The sequence below is a fragment of the Chrysemys picta genome, chromosome 1 (assembly GCF_011386835.1).
Source record: "Chrysemys picta bellii isolate R12L10 chromosome 1, ASM1138683v2, whole genome shotgun sequence".
Lineage (NCBI taxonomy): Eukaryota > Metazoa > Chordata > Testudines > Emydidae > Chrysemys > Chrysemys picta.
Window position 1 is genome coordinate 214,175,935 of NC_088791.1, and position 19,972 is coordinate 214,195,906.

The 19,972-nt window shown below is 45.5% G+C and overlaps 1 protein-coding gene across 1 annotated transcript; it reads left to right on the forward strand.

The window, feature by feature from the left end:
• The first annotated feature begins 561 nt into the window (after window positions 1-561).
• LOC135978695 (uncharacterized) lies at window positions 562-2,821 on the forward strand. The gene is made up of 2 exons (XM_065579554.1): window positions 562-1,257; window positions 2,252-2,821. The coding sequence occupies exons 1-2, from the start codon at window positions 681-683 to the stop codon at window positions 2,725-2,727; spliced, it is 1,053 nt and encodes a 350-aa protein (XP_065435626.1). The 5' UTR covers window positions 562-680; the 3' UTR covers window positions 2,728-2,821.
• The last annotated feature ends 17,151 nt before the right edge of the window (window positions 2,822-19,972 follow it).

Genomic DNA, 19,972 nt, shown 5'->3' on the forward strand with positions numbered 1-19,972 from the left:
TGACAGTGCTTGGAAGCAACCATTCCCCCTTCCCCCTCCCCCCCCTTTAGCAATAGTGTCACAGGGTTATTTTTTCAGTGGCATAAGAATAAAGTAGGTGCATACTTTCATGATGTCTGGAGTGACTCAATTGTGCGTGCCTACCTCAGTGTAGACTATCAGAAACAGGGCAGACACCCCAAACTGGTGATATGTTCTATAATCACATTTATACTGGCTTCATTAAATTTAAACTCCTGGATCACTATACTGATCTTACCACAGAGTCACAGGCAGTCCCCTTAGGCCTGGTCTACACTAGGCGTTTATGTCGAAGTTAGCGCCGTTAAATCGAATTAACCCTGCACCCGTCCACACTGCGATGCTATTTAGTTCGACATAGAGGTCTCTTTAATTCGACTTCTGTACTCCTCCCCGACGAGGGGAGTAGCGCTAAATTCGACATGGCCATGTCGAATTAGGCTAGGTGTGGATGGAAATCGACGCTAATAGCTCCGGGAGCTATCCCACAGTGCACCACTCTGTTGACGCTCTGGACAGCAGTGCGAGCTCGGATGCTCTGACCAGCCACACAGGAAAAGCCCCGGGAAAATTTGAATTTGAATTCCTTTTCCTGTCTGGCCAGTTTGAATCTCATTTCCTGTCTGGACATCGTGGCGAGCACAGCAGCACTGGCAACGATGCAGAGCTCTCCAGCAGTGATGGCCGTGCAGTCTGGGAATAGAAAGAGAGCCCCAGCATGGACTGATCGTGAAGTCTTGGATCTCATCGCTGTGTGGGGCGATGAGTCCGTGCTTTCCGAGCTGCGATCCAAAAGAAGGAATGCAAAGATCTACGAGAAGATCTCTAAAGACATGGCAGAGAGAGGATACAGCCGGGATGCAACGCAGTGCCGCGTGAAAATCAAGGAGCTGAGACAAGGCTACCAGAAGACCAAAGAGGCAAACGGACGCTCCGGATCCCATCCCCAGACATCCCGTTTCTACGAGGCACTGCATTCCATCCTCGGTGCTGCCGCCACCACTACCCCACCAGTGACCGTGGACTCTGAGGATGGGATACTGTCCACGGCCGGTTCCTCAGACATGTTAGGGGACGGGGAAGATGAGGAAGGAGATGAGGAGGGCGAGGCAGTTGGCAGCTCTCACAACGCTGATTTCCCCGACAGCCAGGATCTCTTCATCACCCTTACAGAGATCCCCTACGAAGCGTCCCCAGCCATTACCCCGGACACAGAATCTGGTGAAGGATCAGCCAGTAAGTGTTGTAAACATCTAAACATTTATTTTTAACAAAACAGGAATATTAACAATTAAAAGAATGGGTTGTTCATGATTAGTGTGCCCTAGGCGCTTAACGGTTTAGTAAGGGGCAGTGCAAGTTTTGAAAAGAAATCTAGCAATGTCCGGTTTTCAGTGATTGTCCTGCACAAGCCGCTCTACTGTGTATTCCCTGCTACTGCAGCTACAGTAAAATGCGGTCTATATGTGCGGGGATAGAGCAGTAATCCTCCTGGGACATCTCGATGAAGCTCTCCTGGAGGTAACTTGAAAGCCGTTGCATGAGGTTCTTGGGGAGAGCGGCCTTATTGGGTCCTCCGAAGTACGACACGTTGCCGCGCCACGAGATTATCAGGTACTCGGGGATCATTGCTCTGCACAGCAGGGCGGCATACGGCCCTGGTCTTTGGAGGCTTTCCCGGAGCATTCTCTCTTTGTCGCTCTCGGAGATCCTCATCAGGGTGATGTCGGCCATGGTGACCTGCTTTTAATTAGGTAGGGGAATGTTAGTGTTGGGACTGCTTTCCCGTTCCTTTACAGAACTGTCACCGCTGGTTTGCAGCCACGCGGTGGAGGCGGGAGAGGGGCAGCCGAAAGGGATCATTCCCGGGGACAGCCGCGAGGGGGTGGGACAGGGGCAGAGTTCCCGCTTGCCGGATTGCTGGCAGCAGGGACTGACATTGATTTAAATGTGAAATGAGGCCAGTGGTAATATAAAAGTTTTAAACTGCCACAAGTGTACGGCTTACCATGTCTGCCTGCAACAGAAATTCCGTTGTGCTGCCTCGCTTCTCAAATGTGCTGTTCAAGACCCCAGGCACAGAATGCGAAGGCCGAGAATTCGACCTTGTGCTGAGTGCGCATGTGAAAGGTGCTGTGCATGGTCTTGTTCACAGAGAAAGACTATGTTCTTTGTTCACAACTACATTTATCTTTCAGAGGAATTCACTCCCTTTTTCCCATTTCCACAGCCCCGTCTGCGACTGTCTCACAACCTAGCCTGGAATCACACTCCCAGAGGCTAGCGCGGATTAGGCGTAGGAAGAAGAGGACACGGGAGGACATGTTCTCTGAGCTTATGGCCTCTTCCCAAGCCCAGGCAGCACAGCAGACCCAGTGGCGGGAGAACTTGACCCGAATGCACCAAGCCAACATGGATCGGGAGGAGAGGTGGCGGCAGGAAGACCAGCAGGCGACTCAAACGCTGCTTGGACTACTGAGGGAGCAAACGGACACGCTCCGGCGCCTTGTGGATGTTCTGCAGGAACGGAGGCAGGAGGACAGAGCCCCGCTGCAGTCCATCTCTAACCGCCCTCCCCCGCCACCAAGTCCCATACCCACCTCACCCAAAGTGCAAAGAAGGAGAGGCGGCAGAGTCCCTGCTAACTCTCACTCCACCCCTGCAGAGAGCTCTAGTAGCAGAAGGCTCTCATTTCCCAAAATTTGAAAAGTTCTTTCCTTCCTGCCTGACACAAGCCCACGTCCAAGTTTCACCTCCCAATGCCATGTGTAGTTGATAATAAAAAATTCGTTTCTGTTAACTACTGTTTCAATCATGTTCTTTTGGAGGAGGAGGGGAAAGGGGGTTGGAAATTGGACAGGACAGTCTCCTTTGGCAGGGTACATAGTCGGGGGCAGGCACAGCAGCAGGGCACATACACAGTGCAGTGATGCAGTGACTAGTTGCCCCGGTTAGTCTGGGAGGTTGTTTTGATGTAATGTTGGGGGGGGTGGGTTGCTCTGTGACTTTGTGGCGGGGGAGGGCAGTTACAGATCTTAAGCGCCGGTCCTTAGACAGGATCACAGAGCCACACAGCATGGGATCTGTAACCGTCCTCCCCCTGCCACAAAGTCAAATAGACCTCCCATACACACAGTCCCGATCAGGAGGGGTGACAGGCTCCGTTGAAACAAGCATCCCACCGCAGCGGAGCCTGTCAATCCTTGAGTTTAGAAGCTGCATTCGCATCACAACACTAGACCCGCCCCGCACCACAGTCTGCGTCCCAGTTTTAAAAAATTCCCGCTAAAACAGTATTAAAGAAAACGGTGTGCTTTAACAAAGTAGAACTATTTTTATTTCGACACGTGTGTTGGAGGGGGGAGGTGAAGGGGGTATGTAACTGGATAGGATAGTCAACATTACCTGGGTAAAGAAACGGGGGCAGGTTTAGCTTCTCAGTACACAAACTATAAAATCACAGGTTACCCTGCTCACTCAGGAACTTTGCTTTCAAAGCCTCCCGGATGCACAGCGCTTCCCGCTGGTCTCTTCTAATCGCCCGGCTGTCTGGCTGTGAGTAATCACCAGCCAGGCTATTTTCCTCAACCTCCCACCCCGCCATAAAGGTCTCCCCCTTGCTCTCACAGAGATTGTGGAGCACACAGCAAGCTGCTATAACAATGGGGATATTGGTTTCGCTGAGATCACAGCGAGTCAGTAAGCTTCTCCATCTCCCCTTGAGACGGCCAAAAGCACACTCCACCACCATTCTGCACTTGCTCAGCCGGTAGTTGAAGAGTTCTTTTTCAGTGTCCAGGGCGCCAGTATAGGGCTTCATGAGCCAGGGCATTAGCGGGTAGGCTGGGTCCCCGAGGATGACTATAGGCATCTCCACATCCCCAACAGTTATTTTGTGGTCCGGGAAGTAAATACCTTGTTGCAGCCGTCTAAACAGACCAGAGTTCCTGAAAACACGAGCGTCATGAACCTTGCCCGGCCATCCCACGTAGATGTTGGTAAAACGTACCCTGTGGTCCACCAGTGCTTGCAGCACCATGGAAAAGTATCCCTTTCGGTTAATGTACTGGGTGGCCTGGTGGTCCGGTGCCAGGATAGGGATGTGAGTTCCATCTATGGCCCCACCGCAGTTTGGGAATCCCATCGCTGCGAAGCCATCTATGATCGCCTCCACGTTTCCCAGGGTCACTACCTTTGGCAGCAGTACATCAACGATTGCCTTCGCTACTTGCATCACAACAACCCCCACGGTAGATTTGCCCACCCCAAACTGGTTCGCGACTGACCGGTAGCTGTCTGGCGTTGCAAGCTTCCACAGGGCTATGGCCACTCGCTTCTGTACACTCAGTGCAGCTCGCAACCGGGTGTCACTGCGCTTCAGGGCAGGGGACAGCAACTCACAAAGTTCCAGGAAAGTTCCCTTCCGCATGCGAAAGTTTCGCAGCCACTGGGATTCATCCCAGACCTGCAGCACTATGCGGTCCCACCACTCAGTGCTTGTCTCCCGTGCCCAGAATCGCCGTTCCACGGCATCAACATGACCCATTGCCACTGTGATGTCCTCGGCGCTGGGTCGCCTGCTTTCTGACAGGTCTGTGCTACTCTCAGACTTCAGGACATCACCGCGGTGCCGTAGCCTCCTTGCCTGACTTTTCTGCATCTGCCTCAGGGAAACCTTTATGATAAGCTGCGAGACGTTGAGAGCGGCCACAACTGCAGCGATGGTCGCAGCGGGCTCCATGCTCGGAGTACAGTGGCGTCCGCGCTGTCAATGACTGGAAAAGCGCGCAAACTGTTTTCCCGCCGGCGCTTTCAGGGAGGGAGGGCGGGAGTGATGGACGGATGACGACAGTTTCCCAAAAGCACCCTCGACTCATTTTGTTACCCAGAAGGCATTGCCGGCTACACCCAGAATTCCAATGGGCAGAGGGGACTGCGGGAACTGTGGGATAGCTGACCACAGTGCACCGCTTCGAATGTCGACGCTATCACCGTTAGTGTGGACGCACAAAGTCGAATTACTGTCCTTAGTGTGGACACACACGTTCGACTTTGCAATATCGATTACAAAAATTCGATGCAAGTAAAATCGAACTACTCTCGTAGTGTAGACAAGGCCTTAGACTCTTCAGTCTATCTTGCCACCCAGACAAACTGGACTTTGTAATTATGGTCACTTAAACCAAAAATCACACCACATCAGGTTTCTCCCAGTCCCAAAAGACCAGTCACTTGCCCCAGATCAATTGGTACTCTGGATCTTACACCAAGGACAACACTGGCAACCAGTTCTATAGTTAACTAAAGGTTTATTGGCTAAGAAAAAGGAAATGAGAGTTACTGAGGGGTTAAAGCAGGTAAAATCTATGCACAGGTGAATCACAGTTTGTAACTCCAAATGGTGGCAGTGACATAGTAAACTGCCAGTTTCCCAAAAGTCTTTTCAGGGTTCCCTGATTGTCTCTGGGGATCTCTGCTTTGCATCTGGTACATTTCCCTGTAAGAATTAAAACAGTTCAGAGCTGACAGTTCAGAGCTTTCGTTGAATCCATTCTAATATCTTCTTCTCACAGAAAACAAGTTGACCATGTCTCTACCCACATGGTTTTTCCTTTGATGACAGTGAGTGAGGAATGCATTTTGGGTCTGTGACCTTGGCCATCACACACAATGGCCATTTGCTTTGGAGTTAGCATCTTTTCTGATAAAGTTCTTCCACAAGGCTTCTTTGATGTCTGAGGAGTTATTTAGTTGCAGGGGTAGTAACAATATTTGCTTTTACATCATGATAGGACACAGATAAGTAAAAACAATACATGTACCATCCCACTAGTTTTATGAAGTTTTAACACCAACTACACTCTTATACAGTTAACAATTACTTTGATCTATACTAATACACAACTGAATTGACCTGAAAACACTCCAGCATGACCTCATCTACTAGAGTCACACACAGTCTGCTTTTCCTTCTATGGTTTCAAAGTCAAAGATAATTAAAAACAAGATAATTATTTTCTTTTGAATAGTCACTAGTTGATTTTCCTCTATATCCCATCTTTGTTGCACTATCATATTGATAGCCCTTGGTGACAGAGAACATCATTCTTTGCACTGAGTGCCTTCAGACAATTCCCAAATAGTAACACTCACCACACCCCAAAATCTGTCTCGTTCTAAAAGCCTGGGAGGTTGGGGAGGAGGGACATATGTTAATATTGGATATAAAATGATTTCTGCAAGCATTAATCTAAAGCATGAAAGGAAAACTTTAAAACAGATAAATTAATGGCATCCAAGTTCAATTTTCAAATGGAACCCAGTATTGATCTGTTTCTAGTCCCATAGACCGGGGTGGGCAAACTTACTGGCCCTCCAAACCGCATATGACAATCTTCAGAAGTTTGAGAGCCGGGGCAGGCCTGCCGGGGCTTGGGGCTTCAGCCCTGCTCCTTTTGAAGCCCCGAGCCCTGGCAAGTGCACCCCATGGGGCTGAAGCCACGAGACCCCCCTCCACGCTGGACAGAAGCCGCTACCCCATCACCCCACTGCAAGGCAGAGGTCCCAAGCTCCTCCCCTCACCCCTGCAGTCTGGTAGGCGGAGAGTGGGGAAACATGGGGGGTCCATGAGCCGCACTTTAACGGTAAAAGAGCTGCATGTGGTTCACAAGCCACAGGTTGGCCACCCCTGCCATAAACTGTGCATGCAAGGGTGCTTAATTTTTGGAATTGCCCTTTTAAAATCTAGCAAAAGCCTAAGTTCCAGATATATTTTTTTTCCTTTTTGTTTTTAAGAAAATTTACCTTTTTTAAGAACAGGATTGGATTTTTGGTGTCCTAAGAGGTTTGTGCATATGCTGTTTGATTAGCTGGTGGCAACAGCTAATTTCCTTTGTTTTCTTTCTCAGCTCTTCCCTGGAGTGGTGGGGTGAAAGGGCTTGAGGGTACCCCACAGGGAGGAATTCCCAAGTGCTCCTTCCTGGGTTCAAAGGGTGGTGGGTTTTTTTTTTGCATTTGGGTGGTGGCAGCGTTTACCAAGCCAAGGTCAGAGAGCAGCAGAGGCATTTGTAGTCAAGTTCCAGGCTGGGGTAGATATCAAGGATCAGCATCGGAGTCTGGTTTCATAGACCAGGTCAGGAGGCGGGGTTCAAATCAAGCCAAAGTCAAGAGTTCAAGTGCAGGAATAGCCATGGCACCTAAAGAAGATCCCCACTGTTGCCTGGACACTTCCTGGAATGCCCCTTGGGTTCATATAAGGTAGGGAGCCAATCACGAGCCATGAGGCTACTGCCTATCAGACCTCTTGAGGTGGGACTTCCCATGGTCGGTGTGCACAGTGGGTCATGGGTAGTGGAGCGCAAATTGGCTACCATTACAGCTGGTTGGCCTGTGGAGGCGTTTGCTGCCTGGCACCTCTGCAGGCCTGAGTTCAAGATCTGTTAGGCCTTACAGTGTGACTGACAACTTACTCTTTGGGAGCTATATATGAGTGATGTGTCTACTCTAGTACTTTTTGTCTATTATGCATTAGATTGCCTACTTGACATACAATCACTGATAATAATAAATCACTGTCTTGTGCTGCTGCAGTGTAACAAGGTTGTGGGACTGCAGATAACAAGTAAAAGGAATACAACCGGTAAAAATTCAAATAAAATTTAATTTAATTTAATTATTAAAATTCAGATTGAATAGGAAACAAGATATGGAGGAGAAGAAACTCTAAAGACTCAGGTCTACACTGGGAATTTCATTGGCATAGCTATGAAATTATCCCTGAAAGATGTAGCTATGCCAACCTAATCCCCGGGGTCGACAGTGCTAGGTCAAGGGAAAGATTCTTCTTTCAACCTAGCTACTGCCTCTTGGGGAGGTGGATTAGCTACACTGATGGGAGACCCCCTCCCATCAGCATAGGAAGTGTCTACACTGAAGCACAGATGCAGTGGTTTAAGTGTAGACATATCCTTAGGATTACAACTGTGCAAAACTTGTGATGAAATGCAAAAGACATTCAATTAAAAAACCCCAAATTGGGGCAAAGCTCACCAAACCCTGTGAAACTTTAAGCAGCTGTGGGCTTGGTTTCAATCAAGCTTGACCCTGATATACAGTTTCAGGTGTAAACCATCCAAAGTTTAGTGTGTACATTTATTTCACAAATGCTACCTAATCACATTAGAGCCTCCAAACAAGATCAGTTTGAGAATCTGTCCTTGCTTTATCTGAACTGGTTCAATCCCATTTCCTGATAAAAACAAATGAGTCCAACCAACCCATAGTGCACATGGGACATTTGCAAAAGGATTTTGGTAAATACATCTGTTAATGTGTAATTGATTCATTATGTTTTTCTTGTTTGAGCTTTTGTATGACAAATTTCCCTCTGCTTTGTCTCAGGTACTTCTGTTTTTTCATTATATTTCTCATACTTGACATAAATCTTCCTCTGTACTGGTTTCTCGTGCTACACAGATAGCTCACTTTTTTTTTTAAATCACAGAAATTGTCTGCCTTTCTGGCTAAACAACCTTCCAAAATCATTTTATTAAAAGGAATAGTGATTGTATTTTATGGAGTTCTTTTTCAGCACCCTATCTTTTGATTTTTATAGTTCACTCTAGTTTTGTTTCCATTGTGCCTGTTTACTGCTTTGACAAAAAGCCTAATAACAAATTACAATTGTAATTTGAGCTTCAAGGGCCATATTTTTCTCTCCATCTCACATGAATGAATTCACTAATTGACAGAGAGGGTGTAGAACAGCAGGCTGTTATTTCACAAAAACGTTGACATACCATGTTCAGACTTCTAAAAGGCATTTGACCTAGCATTACATGATTTGAAAAAATAGCAATATACAAAATTAATGTAGCCCCTATTAAATGGGTAAAAGACTGGCTCAATGATAGATCTCAGAAAAGGTAATGGTAAATGGGGAATCGTCCTCCAATAAGGGTGTAATTAGTCAGGTCCCATGGGGATTCTCACTTGTCCCAGTACTATTAAATAGCTTTATCAATGATCTGGAAAAAAACATAAGTCATTGATGGTAAAGTTTGCAGATGACACAGAAATTGGTGGAGTGCTAGATAATGAAAAGAACCAGTCAGTTCTACAGAGTAACCTGGATCACTTGGTAAACTCTGCTTATTTGAACAACATTTGTTTTAATGTGACTAAATGCAAAGTCATATATAGGAACAAAGAGTATAAATCACCCTTATTGGATGGGGAAGGGGGCTATATCTTGGAAAACAGTAACTCTGAAAAGGTTTTAGGAATTACCAACAGAACATGAGCTCTATTGTAATAATTGGGCTTACAAATTTACCCTAATTGTGAGCTCAACTGTAAGACATGAGTGAAAGTTCATAAAAAATATCACAATAGCTTATAACAGTTAAACAGAAATTAAAAGGTACAGCGCCAAAAGTGAAATCCCTGCAAGCTGCATGGAAACTTTTTAAAGACACCATAACAGAGACTCAACTTAAAAGTACACCCCAAATTAAAAAACATAGTAAGAGAAACAAAAACGTGCCACCGTGGCTAACCATCAAAGTAAAAGAAGCAGTGAGAGATGAAAAAGGCATCCTTTAAAAAGTAGAAGTTAAATCCTAGTGAGGAAAATAGAAAGGAGCCTAAACTCTGGCAAGTGAAGTGCAAAAATATAATTAGGAAAGCCAAAAAAAGAATTTGAAAAAGAGCTAGCCAAAGACTCAAAAAGTAATAGCAAAAAAAATTTTGTAAGTACATCATAAGCAGAAAGCCTGCTAAACAACCAGTGGGGCACTAGATGATCGAGATGCTAAAGGAGCACTCAAGGACAATAACACCATTGCGGAGAAACTAAATCAATTCTTTGCATCAGTCTTCGCAACTGAGGACGTGAAGGAGATTCCCGAACCTGAGACATTCTTTTTAGGTGACAAATCTGAGGAACTGTCCTAGATTGAGGTGTCAGTAGAGGAGGTTTTGGAACAAATTGATAAATTAAACAGTAATAAGTCACCAGGACCAGATGGTATTCACCCAAGAGTTATGAAGGAACTCAAATGTGAAATTGCAGAACTACTAACCGTGGTGTGTAACCTATTATTTAAATCAGCTTCTGTACCAAATGACTGGAGGATAGCTAACGTGATGACAATTTTTAAAAAGGGTTCCAGAATCAATCCCAGCAATTACAGGTGTAAGCAGAGTCAGAATGAGCTCTCCCCTGACATCTGGTGGTGAACTGTAGAAAAGGACTTCAGGGGCTGATCTTGTTTGTGTGGGCACACCCACCCTGCCTAACATGATGAACTGCCTGCCCAAATGGTCACTTTGGCTGCTGTGGGATCCCCAGTCTCTCTGTTATTGGGGCAGGAGTAATAAAGGGTTGTTATACTGGTTATGTGACTCAAGGACAGTAACACTGTACTTGGCATTTTATGATGGAGGGACTCGCCCTCAACTAAGCAGCATTAGCTAGGCAAGGGATATGGGTTCCAAAACCCAGTGAATTGAGAGAATCTGGGGACAGACATATGTGTCTGGTAGTGTGGGCCCAGCCGCTCTCCACCATGTAATAACAGAGCTAATTTTGACTCCATTAGGAGTCTTGTTCCATGCTGCAGAGCTGAAATCACTGATACCTAGGTCTAAGCATTAGACCTACTTTGGGCAAGTGGTGCACCAGCACTGAGGATCCCATACTACCAGCTAAACTCATGAGAGCTGAAGTCACTAATGAGCTGAGATCACTGATTGCTGTGTTTAAGGGGGGGGCTGAAGACAAGTTGGTGAGCGGCTAGCGGAGAGGCGTGGAGAGTGGAGTGGATAGCCTGGCGGTTGGCGCAGAGGAGCGGCCAGCAGGACGGCTGGCGGAGAGGCGCAGCTCACGGTGAAGACTGCAGCAGAATCTCATTGAGAGGCGTGGCACTCAGCTGTCGATCCGAGCAGCGGAGCATGTAAGATGTCCCCCATACCTCCCCCCACTTCCACCCAGGCTGGGAGGTAAACTCCGCAGATCAACTTCTAAACTCTGGGGGCTGCAGTGACCAAGGTCAGAAACTGTGGGTGGGGTGACTGTTGGGTTGCTGGACTTAAGACTCTGAGGGGAAAAGGACACCACCAAACTTACTTGGGGGGGTGGGTCTTTTGCTCATGGTTTGTGTTATGACTCCTATTTGTGGTGTTTCCCCAACATAATGCCACATTGTTTCCCTCCTTTATTAAAAGGCTTTTGCTACACTCAGACGCTGTGCTTGTGAGAGGAGAAGCATTGCTTCTTAGAGGTGCCCAGGGGGGTGGTATGTAATTGTCCCAGTTCACTGGGTTGGGGCTCGAGCCGGTTTTGCATTGTGTTATTGAAACAGAACCCCTAGATACTGAACCCAGCCCTTGTTGCTGCCAACTCTGATGGGTTACACAGGTTAAACCTGACTTTGGTACCGGGCAAACTGTTGAAATTATAGTAAAGAACAGAATTGTCAGACACATAGATGAACATAATTTGTTGGGGAAGAGTCAGTGTGGTTTTTGTAAAGGAAAATCATGCCTCACCAATCTACTAGAATTCTTTGAGGAAGTCAACAAGCATGTGGACGAGGGGGAACCAATGGATTTAGTGTACTTAGATTTTCAGAAAGCCTTTAACAAGGTCCCTTACCAAAGGTTCTTAAGCAAACTAAGCTGTCATGGGATAAGAGGGAAGGTCCTCTCATGGATCGGTAACTGATTAAAAGATAGGAAAAAAGGGTAGGAATAAATGCAGTTTTCAGAATGGAGAGAGGTAACTAGTGGTGTCCCCCAGGGGTCTGTACTGGGACCTGTCCTATTCAACATATTCATAAATGATTTGGAAAAAGGGGTGAACAGTGAGGTGGTAAAATTTGCAGATGATAAAAAACTACTCAAGATAGTTAAGTCCCAGGCAGACTGCGAAGAGCTCACAAAAAGGATCTCACAAAACTGGGTGACTGGGCAACAAAATGGCAGATAAAATTCAATGTTGATAAATGCAAAGTAATGCATATTGGAAAAACATAATCCCAACTATACATATAAAATGATGGGGTCTAAATTAGCTGTTACCACTCAAGAAAGAGATCTTGGAGTCATTGTGGATAGGTCTCTGAAAACATCCACTCAATGTGAAGCAGCAGTCAAAAAAGCGAACAGAATGTTGGGAATCATTAAGAAAGGCATGGATAATAAGACAGATAATATCATATTGCCTCTATATAAATCCAAGCTACACCCATATCTTGACTACTGTGTGCAGATGTGATCACCCCATCTTAAAAAAGATGTATTGGAATTGGAAAAGGTTCAGAAAAGGACAACAAAAATGATTAGGGGTATGGAACGGCTTCTGTATGAGGACAGGTTAATAAGACTGGGACTTTTCAGCTTGGAAAAGAGACAAATAAGGGGGAGGGGATATGATAGAGGTCTATAAAGTCATGACTGTTGTGGAGAAAGTAGATAAGGAAGTGTTATTTACTCCTTCTCATAACACAAGAACTAGGGGCAACAAATGAAATTAACAGGCAGCAGGTTTAAAACAAACAAAAGGAAGTATTTTTTCACACAACACACAATCAACCTGTAGAACTCTTTGCCAGAGGATGTTGTGAAGGCCAAGACTATAACAAGGTTCAAAAAAGAACTAGATAAATTCATGGAGGATAGGTCCATCAATGTCTAGGATGGGCAGGGATGGCTCTGTTTGCCAGAAGCTGGGAATGGGTGACAGGGGATGGATCACTTGATGATTACCTGTTCTGTTCATTCCCTCTGGAGCACCTGCCATTATTCGTAGAGAAGTGTAACAGTGGAACTGTCCCCTTAAATGAAACCGTGTCCAGTTCTCCTGTTCCAGTCCAGGTGCTCCCTAGTTTGGTGTAATGAGGAGGATGAGGCTTCCCCTGAGAGTTATAAATGAGACAGCCTATATATAGAGAGAATTCAGAACCAAGAGTCCACAGTCCTAAACGGGGAGAGAATGCTCAGAAGAAGAGCAGAGCTGGGCTGAGAGCTTCAGGGAGGGGGTGATCCTGATGTGGGGAGCAGTGAGAGTTCCTTAGTTGAGCAGTGGAGCCAGACCAGGCTACTGAAAGTGGAAGGCAGATAGTGGAAGGCCAGAGAGGGCTGGAAAAGGCTGAAGGCTGAGAGGAACAGAGGCAGATACCTGCTGGTTCTCTGAGCCAGAGAGAGCTGAAGGCTGGGATATGAAGGAGATGCAGAAACAGGTTACTATAAAATAGAAAATAGGATCATGTGAAATGTAGATATTTAGAACAGATAGTTTGTGTTCAAAGTACACAAGATAAATAATTGATTAGCTGAAGCAATTCTGAAAACTAAGGGCCCTGTATATCATAGTTAGAAAATAAATTTTCAGCTGGTCTGGATATACCATGGGCTGCCAAATCGTGCCGTGTTTCATTCATTACAATTTTATTCTGTAGATCTGACAGTGGAAGTGCCTTGCTGAGGCATGCTTCCACCATTCAATCAACAGTTAAATTCACTCAATATCTGAGGCTAGCTCTTAGCACTGGGTTAATTTAAGATGCCACATTCTAGATGTTATAAAAAAATAAATAAATAGTTCCTCATTGATTCCAAATCTGTTTTCAGTTACACTAGTGCAACCTCATTGATTTCATGACTGACCGAAGTAGTTCATTGGCTTCAATGGGATGGAGTTAGTGCACAGTGAGAAGAGCATTAGACACATACTGAAATCCTTAGAAATTTTCTTATCTGGTATTACAGTGAGTATCTTACCATATGGGACTATCATTATTTGAAGTATGTTTATGTATGAGCTAAAGAAGGGAGTATCACCAGTTTGTTCCTCATTGAAGTATCATGATGGCACAGGGCCATGGAAGAATGAGCCCTGGGTAGCATTTTCAAAAGCACCTATGTGACTTAGGAGTGTACATCGCATTTTCAAAAGGCACTTAGGCATTTAGGAGCCTGTCTCATTGAAAGACAATGGCACTTAGGCTCCTGTGATGGGGTTTACCAGGCCTGCACTGAACAAGAAGGGAATAACTCCATATTGTGAGCAGAGGAAGCTACGCTGGAGCCTCAGTATAAAAGGGAGCAGCCCAGTTCAGTTTGCCCTGACCTCCGAGGAAGGAGGACACACATTGCAGGCTCTCTCCCAGGAGCTGCCAGACCCCGGACCTCAAAAGCCATCTGCTAGAGCCCCAGATCCCAAAGGCCAGAGGCCCAGGAGACCTGTGGATGGCAGCACTGGAAAACAGGGTAGAAAATAGCCTAGGGGAACTAGACATTAATCCCATTGTGGAACTGGGACAAAGGCTGTGTGTTTTGAACAGATCCCTGCTGACCTAGTGGCAAATCGATTTGCCGCTATCAGGGCCCGGGATTGGGACCTGGTGGAGCAGGGAGCACCTGGGTCCTCCTACCCCAGCTGACACCCACCCCTGGGTGGAGACCCACTTCCCCCTCTGGCCACTAGCCCTATGGACCTGCAAGGGACGGCCACCTTGTTGACTCGGGCCCTGCGGCCCCGCAAGGGATGGCCACCTTGTTGACTCCAGCTATTAGGCCATACCGCCCTGAGGCTTAGAGTGGTCATTTGGTTTCAGCCATGGGGCTATAACTCCCTTCCCCCCTCTTCTAAGAGTGATGGAGTGTACGAGCCCCACAACAGCTTCTAAGGGCCAGATTTTAAAGATATTTAGGTGCCTATATATGTAGATAGGCACCTAGTGGGATCTTCAAATAGCATCTAGTCACTAGCTCCAATTGATTACAATTATTTCAACTCCCATGGGAGTTAGGCACTTAGTGGGATTTTCAGAAGCACCTAGGTGCCTATCTGCATCTTTAGATGCCTAAATATTTTGAAAATCTGTCCCTATATGCTTTAGGCTTGGTCTATATTAGGACCTTATATAGGTATAACTAACTCGCTCAGCGGCATGGAAAATTCACACCCTGGAGCAATGCAGTCTTATTCCCGGTGTAGACAATGCATCAGATGATGTGAGACAGGGATAGGTCTCTCCCAGTGTGGTCACTTGTTGAGGAGTTCAAACTATCTCAAAGGCTACATAACCAGCTGAGTCTGTGGTAAAGACAAGACTCCAACTCAGCTGTGTGCTAGCAACCTCTGGCCAAAGGGACACAGGGTGGGAGTCTGGCTATCAATTATTTGTTTTAATATTTATATTAAAATGTTTTTAAAATAGGAAAGATGGAACTGCAGTCAGAGGGTCCATGTTCCCTGAAGGGACTGTTATGTATGGATCACCAGTGGAATGGGCAACATAGTGAGTAAGGCTGGAAGCATCTCAACCACATGGACAGAGCAGTGCACAAAGTTTAATAAAGTTTGACCTGTTCAATTTAAACTTCATTAAGCTTCACACTTTGTAAACAAAACACTCCTAAGGAACAGCAGGAGGGGCTGCCTGCAGGCAGAGTAGAGAGTCCAAACTGCCAATAGAGTTGCAGTGACAGCAGCAGGAGGCCAGAAACCTCTCCTCACTGGCTTGCCCAAAATTATGATGGGTGGGAGGTGAGGAGGCAGGCAGACCCCAGTCTGCCTGTAGAGAAGCAGACATGTGCCGAAGGCCTGAACCATTTTTGCCCAGCCAGCCTAAAGGTCAGTAGCAGTGCGGTGAGGGAGAAGGTGTTTCACATCTCTCAGCTAAGTCAAATATGCAAAATGTAACATTCAAGCATATCTTCTGGCTTTTTGTCATTTCCTAGAGAGCTGAGAGATCCCAAGGAATGAATGACTCACAGTCAGTCGTAGCTATACCATTTCATCTCTGGCAGACATTATCTTACCCCAATACTTTTTTTTAATGTTTTTTTTTTTTTTTTGCAGAAAAACTACGCATTTATTTTGAGCCAGCTCTCTGCAATTTCAAAAGACAATAGCTATCCTTAAATGTGAATAATCTCAAACACTGCATGGCATTTCATCTGGTACTATATTTTAAAACAGCCTGGCAAATGTACAAGTACTGGCACAAAATCTACTAATCTCCCCTCTATATTAATAACAATTATAATGAAGAAATTAAAAATCTTTTGTTTGTCAATCAAGGGGGGAAATTACTTGCAAGGACAAATGGGTGTGTAGAATTTTGAGAGACTGTTTTAAAATGTTATATCTCTGGCTACATGGAATAGGTATCATTTTCTTTTGTTTTACAATAGTGGGGTTGGCCTCTAAATGGTTCTCCCTCTTTCTGTTCTATGATGGTCTCTGCATCTCTGTCGGCTTTCTCTGGTGTTGTGTCTGCTGGTTCGTAAGTGCTTCCTGTCTGTTTGGATCACTTGTCCCTCTTGACTAGTCTCTTTGTATGGCTATGCACTCCTCCTGACTCCTGTAGACCACTCCTTCTGGCATCTCTCAAATGGCTGGATCCTCACAGGAGTGCCTGTCTCCAGGGGTGGTAGGTCCTTGGCTGACCTGTTGTACTATAGTGCCTGTTATCTCTGATTGTTGGCCATTTTGTCAGCCGTGTCTCCAGCCTTCTGACTACATCAGGTCTCCCCTCACTGTGTTCTTCATCCCATCAGTGCCTGTGATGGACTGTTTTGGCACCCCTATGATGGGGTATTCCTGTGTGTCAAAAACATTAACAAGGGGTCTGAACCATAAGAAGTAGCCTTGTGTAACTGTCTTGCATCTGAAGAAGTGAGGTTCTTACCCACGAAAGCTTATGCTCCTAATACTTCTGTTAGTCTCAAAGGTGCCACAGGACCCTCTGTTGCTTGTCTCTTACTGTTTTCACAACTGATTCTACCTTGCCATTACTCTGTGGGTATGCTGGGGAGGAGGTGTGCTGGTCAAACTCCTGCTTGCATGCAAATTCCTTTAATTCTTCAGAGGCAAACTGGACTCTATTGTCAGTGAACAGTGTCTGGAATGCCGTACCTCACAAAGTGGACCTTCAATTTGCCAATCCATTACTTCCTTCTTGTATGAAGCAGGGCATCAATCTCCACGAAATTGAATAATAGTCCACATACTATTTTCCAGTCAAGTAGTATTTTCACTAAAGGTAAATAAGTCTGCTCCCACTTCTTCCCATGGTTGGGTGGGCAGCTTATGCAATAAGTCTCTTTCTGCTGGCAGTTATCACATGACTGGCAGGTGTCACACCTTTCTATCAAGGAGTGGAGCTGTGTATTCATTCCCAGCTAATAAATACACTCTCAAGCCTGTCTAAGACAACTGTCAATGCCCTGGGGTGAAACATATATTGTTTTGCATGACATTCTTATGTAATGAGGTGGGACAACAGCTCTCTGGCCTTGAAATTTGATTCCATCCTGCACACTCAGCTCATCTTTAATTTGAAAATATGGTGTGGACAGAACTTGACAGAAAATGTATGATTCCTATGAAGTCCTATATCCCTTTCACATCCATTGGCGCTGATGAGTCTCTGACTGCCTTGATCTTGTTGGGATCTGCTTTCAGTCCCTCTGCTGTGAGCAGATGTCCCAATGTACGTCACCTATGCTGTTTGGGTCACATATTTTCTGGGTTGAGATTTATGTTCCTGTCTGTCCATCGCTGTAGGAATCTTGTAGTTTTCTGTCATGGTCTCATTCGGCTTCGGTATCATGACTCCCTTCACCTACCATGAGGATATCATCTGCAATTATTTTAACCCCAGGCAGTCCTTCCAATGCTTGGGAGAATCTTCTCTAGCACACCTTTGGTGCTGGGCTTATGCCCATTGGCATGTACAGCCATCTGTAGTGACCAAATAGTGTTGCAAAGGCAGTCAACATACTGGACTCTTTATCTAGGGTTATGTTCCAAAACCCATTCCTCACACCAAAAATCATGAAGATTCTGGCTTTGGAAAGTGCTAGCAAGATGTCATGAATTGTGGGTGGTGAATAGTGACATTTTTGAAGTTGTCAAGTCCCCAAAATTGCCTGTAGCAGCTGGTGTGCATAGGGCAGTAACACAGGGGGTTTATCTGCTCTAGTCAAAAATCTGTGTCACTCCACAGTTTTGTTCTGCTCTGGGATGCAATAGGTCTGCTGTGAGGTTTGAAGTGCTGGTGAACTTCAGAGTGCTGTAGGCCTCTCTGCCTTGTTTCCCAATAAGGTAAAGTAACAGTTTTACTTTCCTTCTGTTGCTGTCCTCTTGCCCAGCCAGGTTTGTATTCTGCTCAAACTCTTTCTACCAGATCCATCACTGAGCTAGGTTTGTACTGCAAAATCCAGGGCACTGGCACGGCTTCAGATTGTGCTCCATGGCTCACTCTGCACAGCAGAGAACTCACAGCTCAAATCCTCCCACTGTGTTTATCTCACAAAGTGTGAGGCCAAATGCAGGTTAAGTTGTCCAGTGAAACTTCATTAAACCCTGTGCTTAAATAGCTGAGCTGCTTCCAGCCAGACTCCCCACATTCCTGTTAATAATAGTCCCTCCAGGGAACATTGGCCCTCTGACTCCAGTTCCACCGATCATGGAGGAGGTACCCTCCACCCACGCTCTCTTGAGGGCAACCTGACCCCAGAAAAGAGGGCTTTATGGGATTGTCACCAAACCCACTGGATGCCACTGCCCAACATCCTCCCCAGAAAAGGGCCCTGAGACATATTTGCCTAACAGCTGACTTTTGACATGAAATTGACTGCCCCACCTCTTTTAGGACATTTCTCAAGTTCTCAGGGCTGCCACTAAAAATCTCAGGGCCTTTAGGGGTACTTCAGCAGCCAAGGATGTCACAGGTTTCACATCCTTGGGTACTGCTGCTTTGATAGTGATAAAAAGAAGGACAGCAGGGAGTCCAGTCCATGGAGGAGACCATTAATGTTGTCTTGAACTCCACCATTGCCCATATTTCATATTATTTCCTTACATTTTGTCTTGTAGATAATTTATTCCATCTTTTTAAATGGCAGAAAGAAGCTCAGAGGGAGGTAAGCTTATGAAAGGGCATATTCAGCCCAGAGGGACGTTTCAGGCTTTTCCGTTTCTTGCTGTAGGTAGGTATACAATTGAAGCTGCCCCACGTCTATAAGTGTCTTCAGGAGGAGAGTTTTTTTAAAAGAAATTCAGTGCAATTTAAGTTAATTCCCCATGCAGGCCATGAATCCTCCAGAAGGGCAGTAATACTTCTAAGTGATGCGGACAATTGAGCACAACAATTCACTAGAGTGTCCCATCGCACCGTGTCCCCTAGAGAGCTGCTTAGAGATGAAGAGCATGCAGCATGCAAATGAATTTTCCATCTCCTGTACCATGTCCATTTGCTTAGGTTAAAGGACAAAACTTAAACCCTCAAGTATGATGGAAACAATTACTGAGACTTGGCAGTTTGTTTATGGTGCTGTGCTATTTACTGATCACCAAGACCTCTGAATCCTCTGGTTTTCTCTGCTTGTTGCTAGTAGTGTTGCAAAGTGGCTCTCAGCTGTGAGAATTACAGAGAATAAGTATACTCAGTAAAGAGGGATCCAAATTGTAAAATGCCTATAAGCAGGATCTGGATTTCAAACTCTCCAAACTTTAGAGGTGCTTTGATCTGGATCTTTGGTTCAGCCATTCTCTGATCACAAATACTGCAAAACTACTATTACAGCATAGTAGTTGTGAGGAGGAAAATATTATTTCCCCTTTTAAATAGGGTCATGTGTATGGATGTAAACAGCCTTCACTCATATGTATAAATCAGAACGGGTTATCAATGTGTTCATAAGTAAAGAAGAAGTATGCAGTTCAGGCAAAATACAAACCTCTTAATAACCCTCAATAAAGGGGATTTGACTTAGAATGTGTGCATCTTGTACCACGGAGAAGCAGCCCAATAGTTATTCAACACTAGCATTTGTGTGCACTAATAGGAAAAATGTAGATACAAAGCATTCAAATTTACACATGAAAACATGATGCCATTTAATGGCACAGTTATAACCAGACAAAATCATGTCT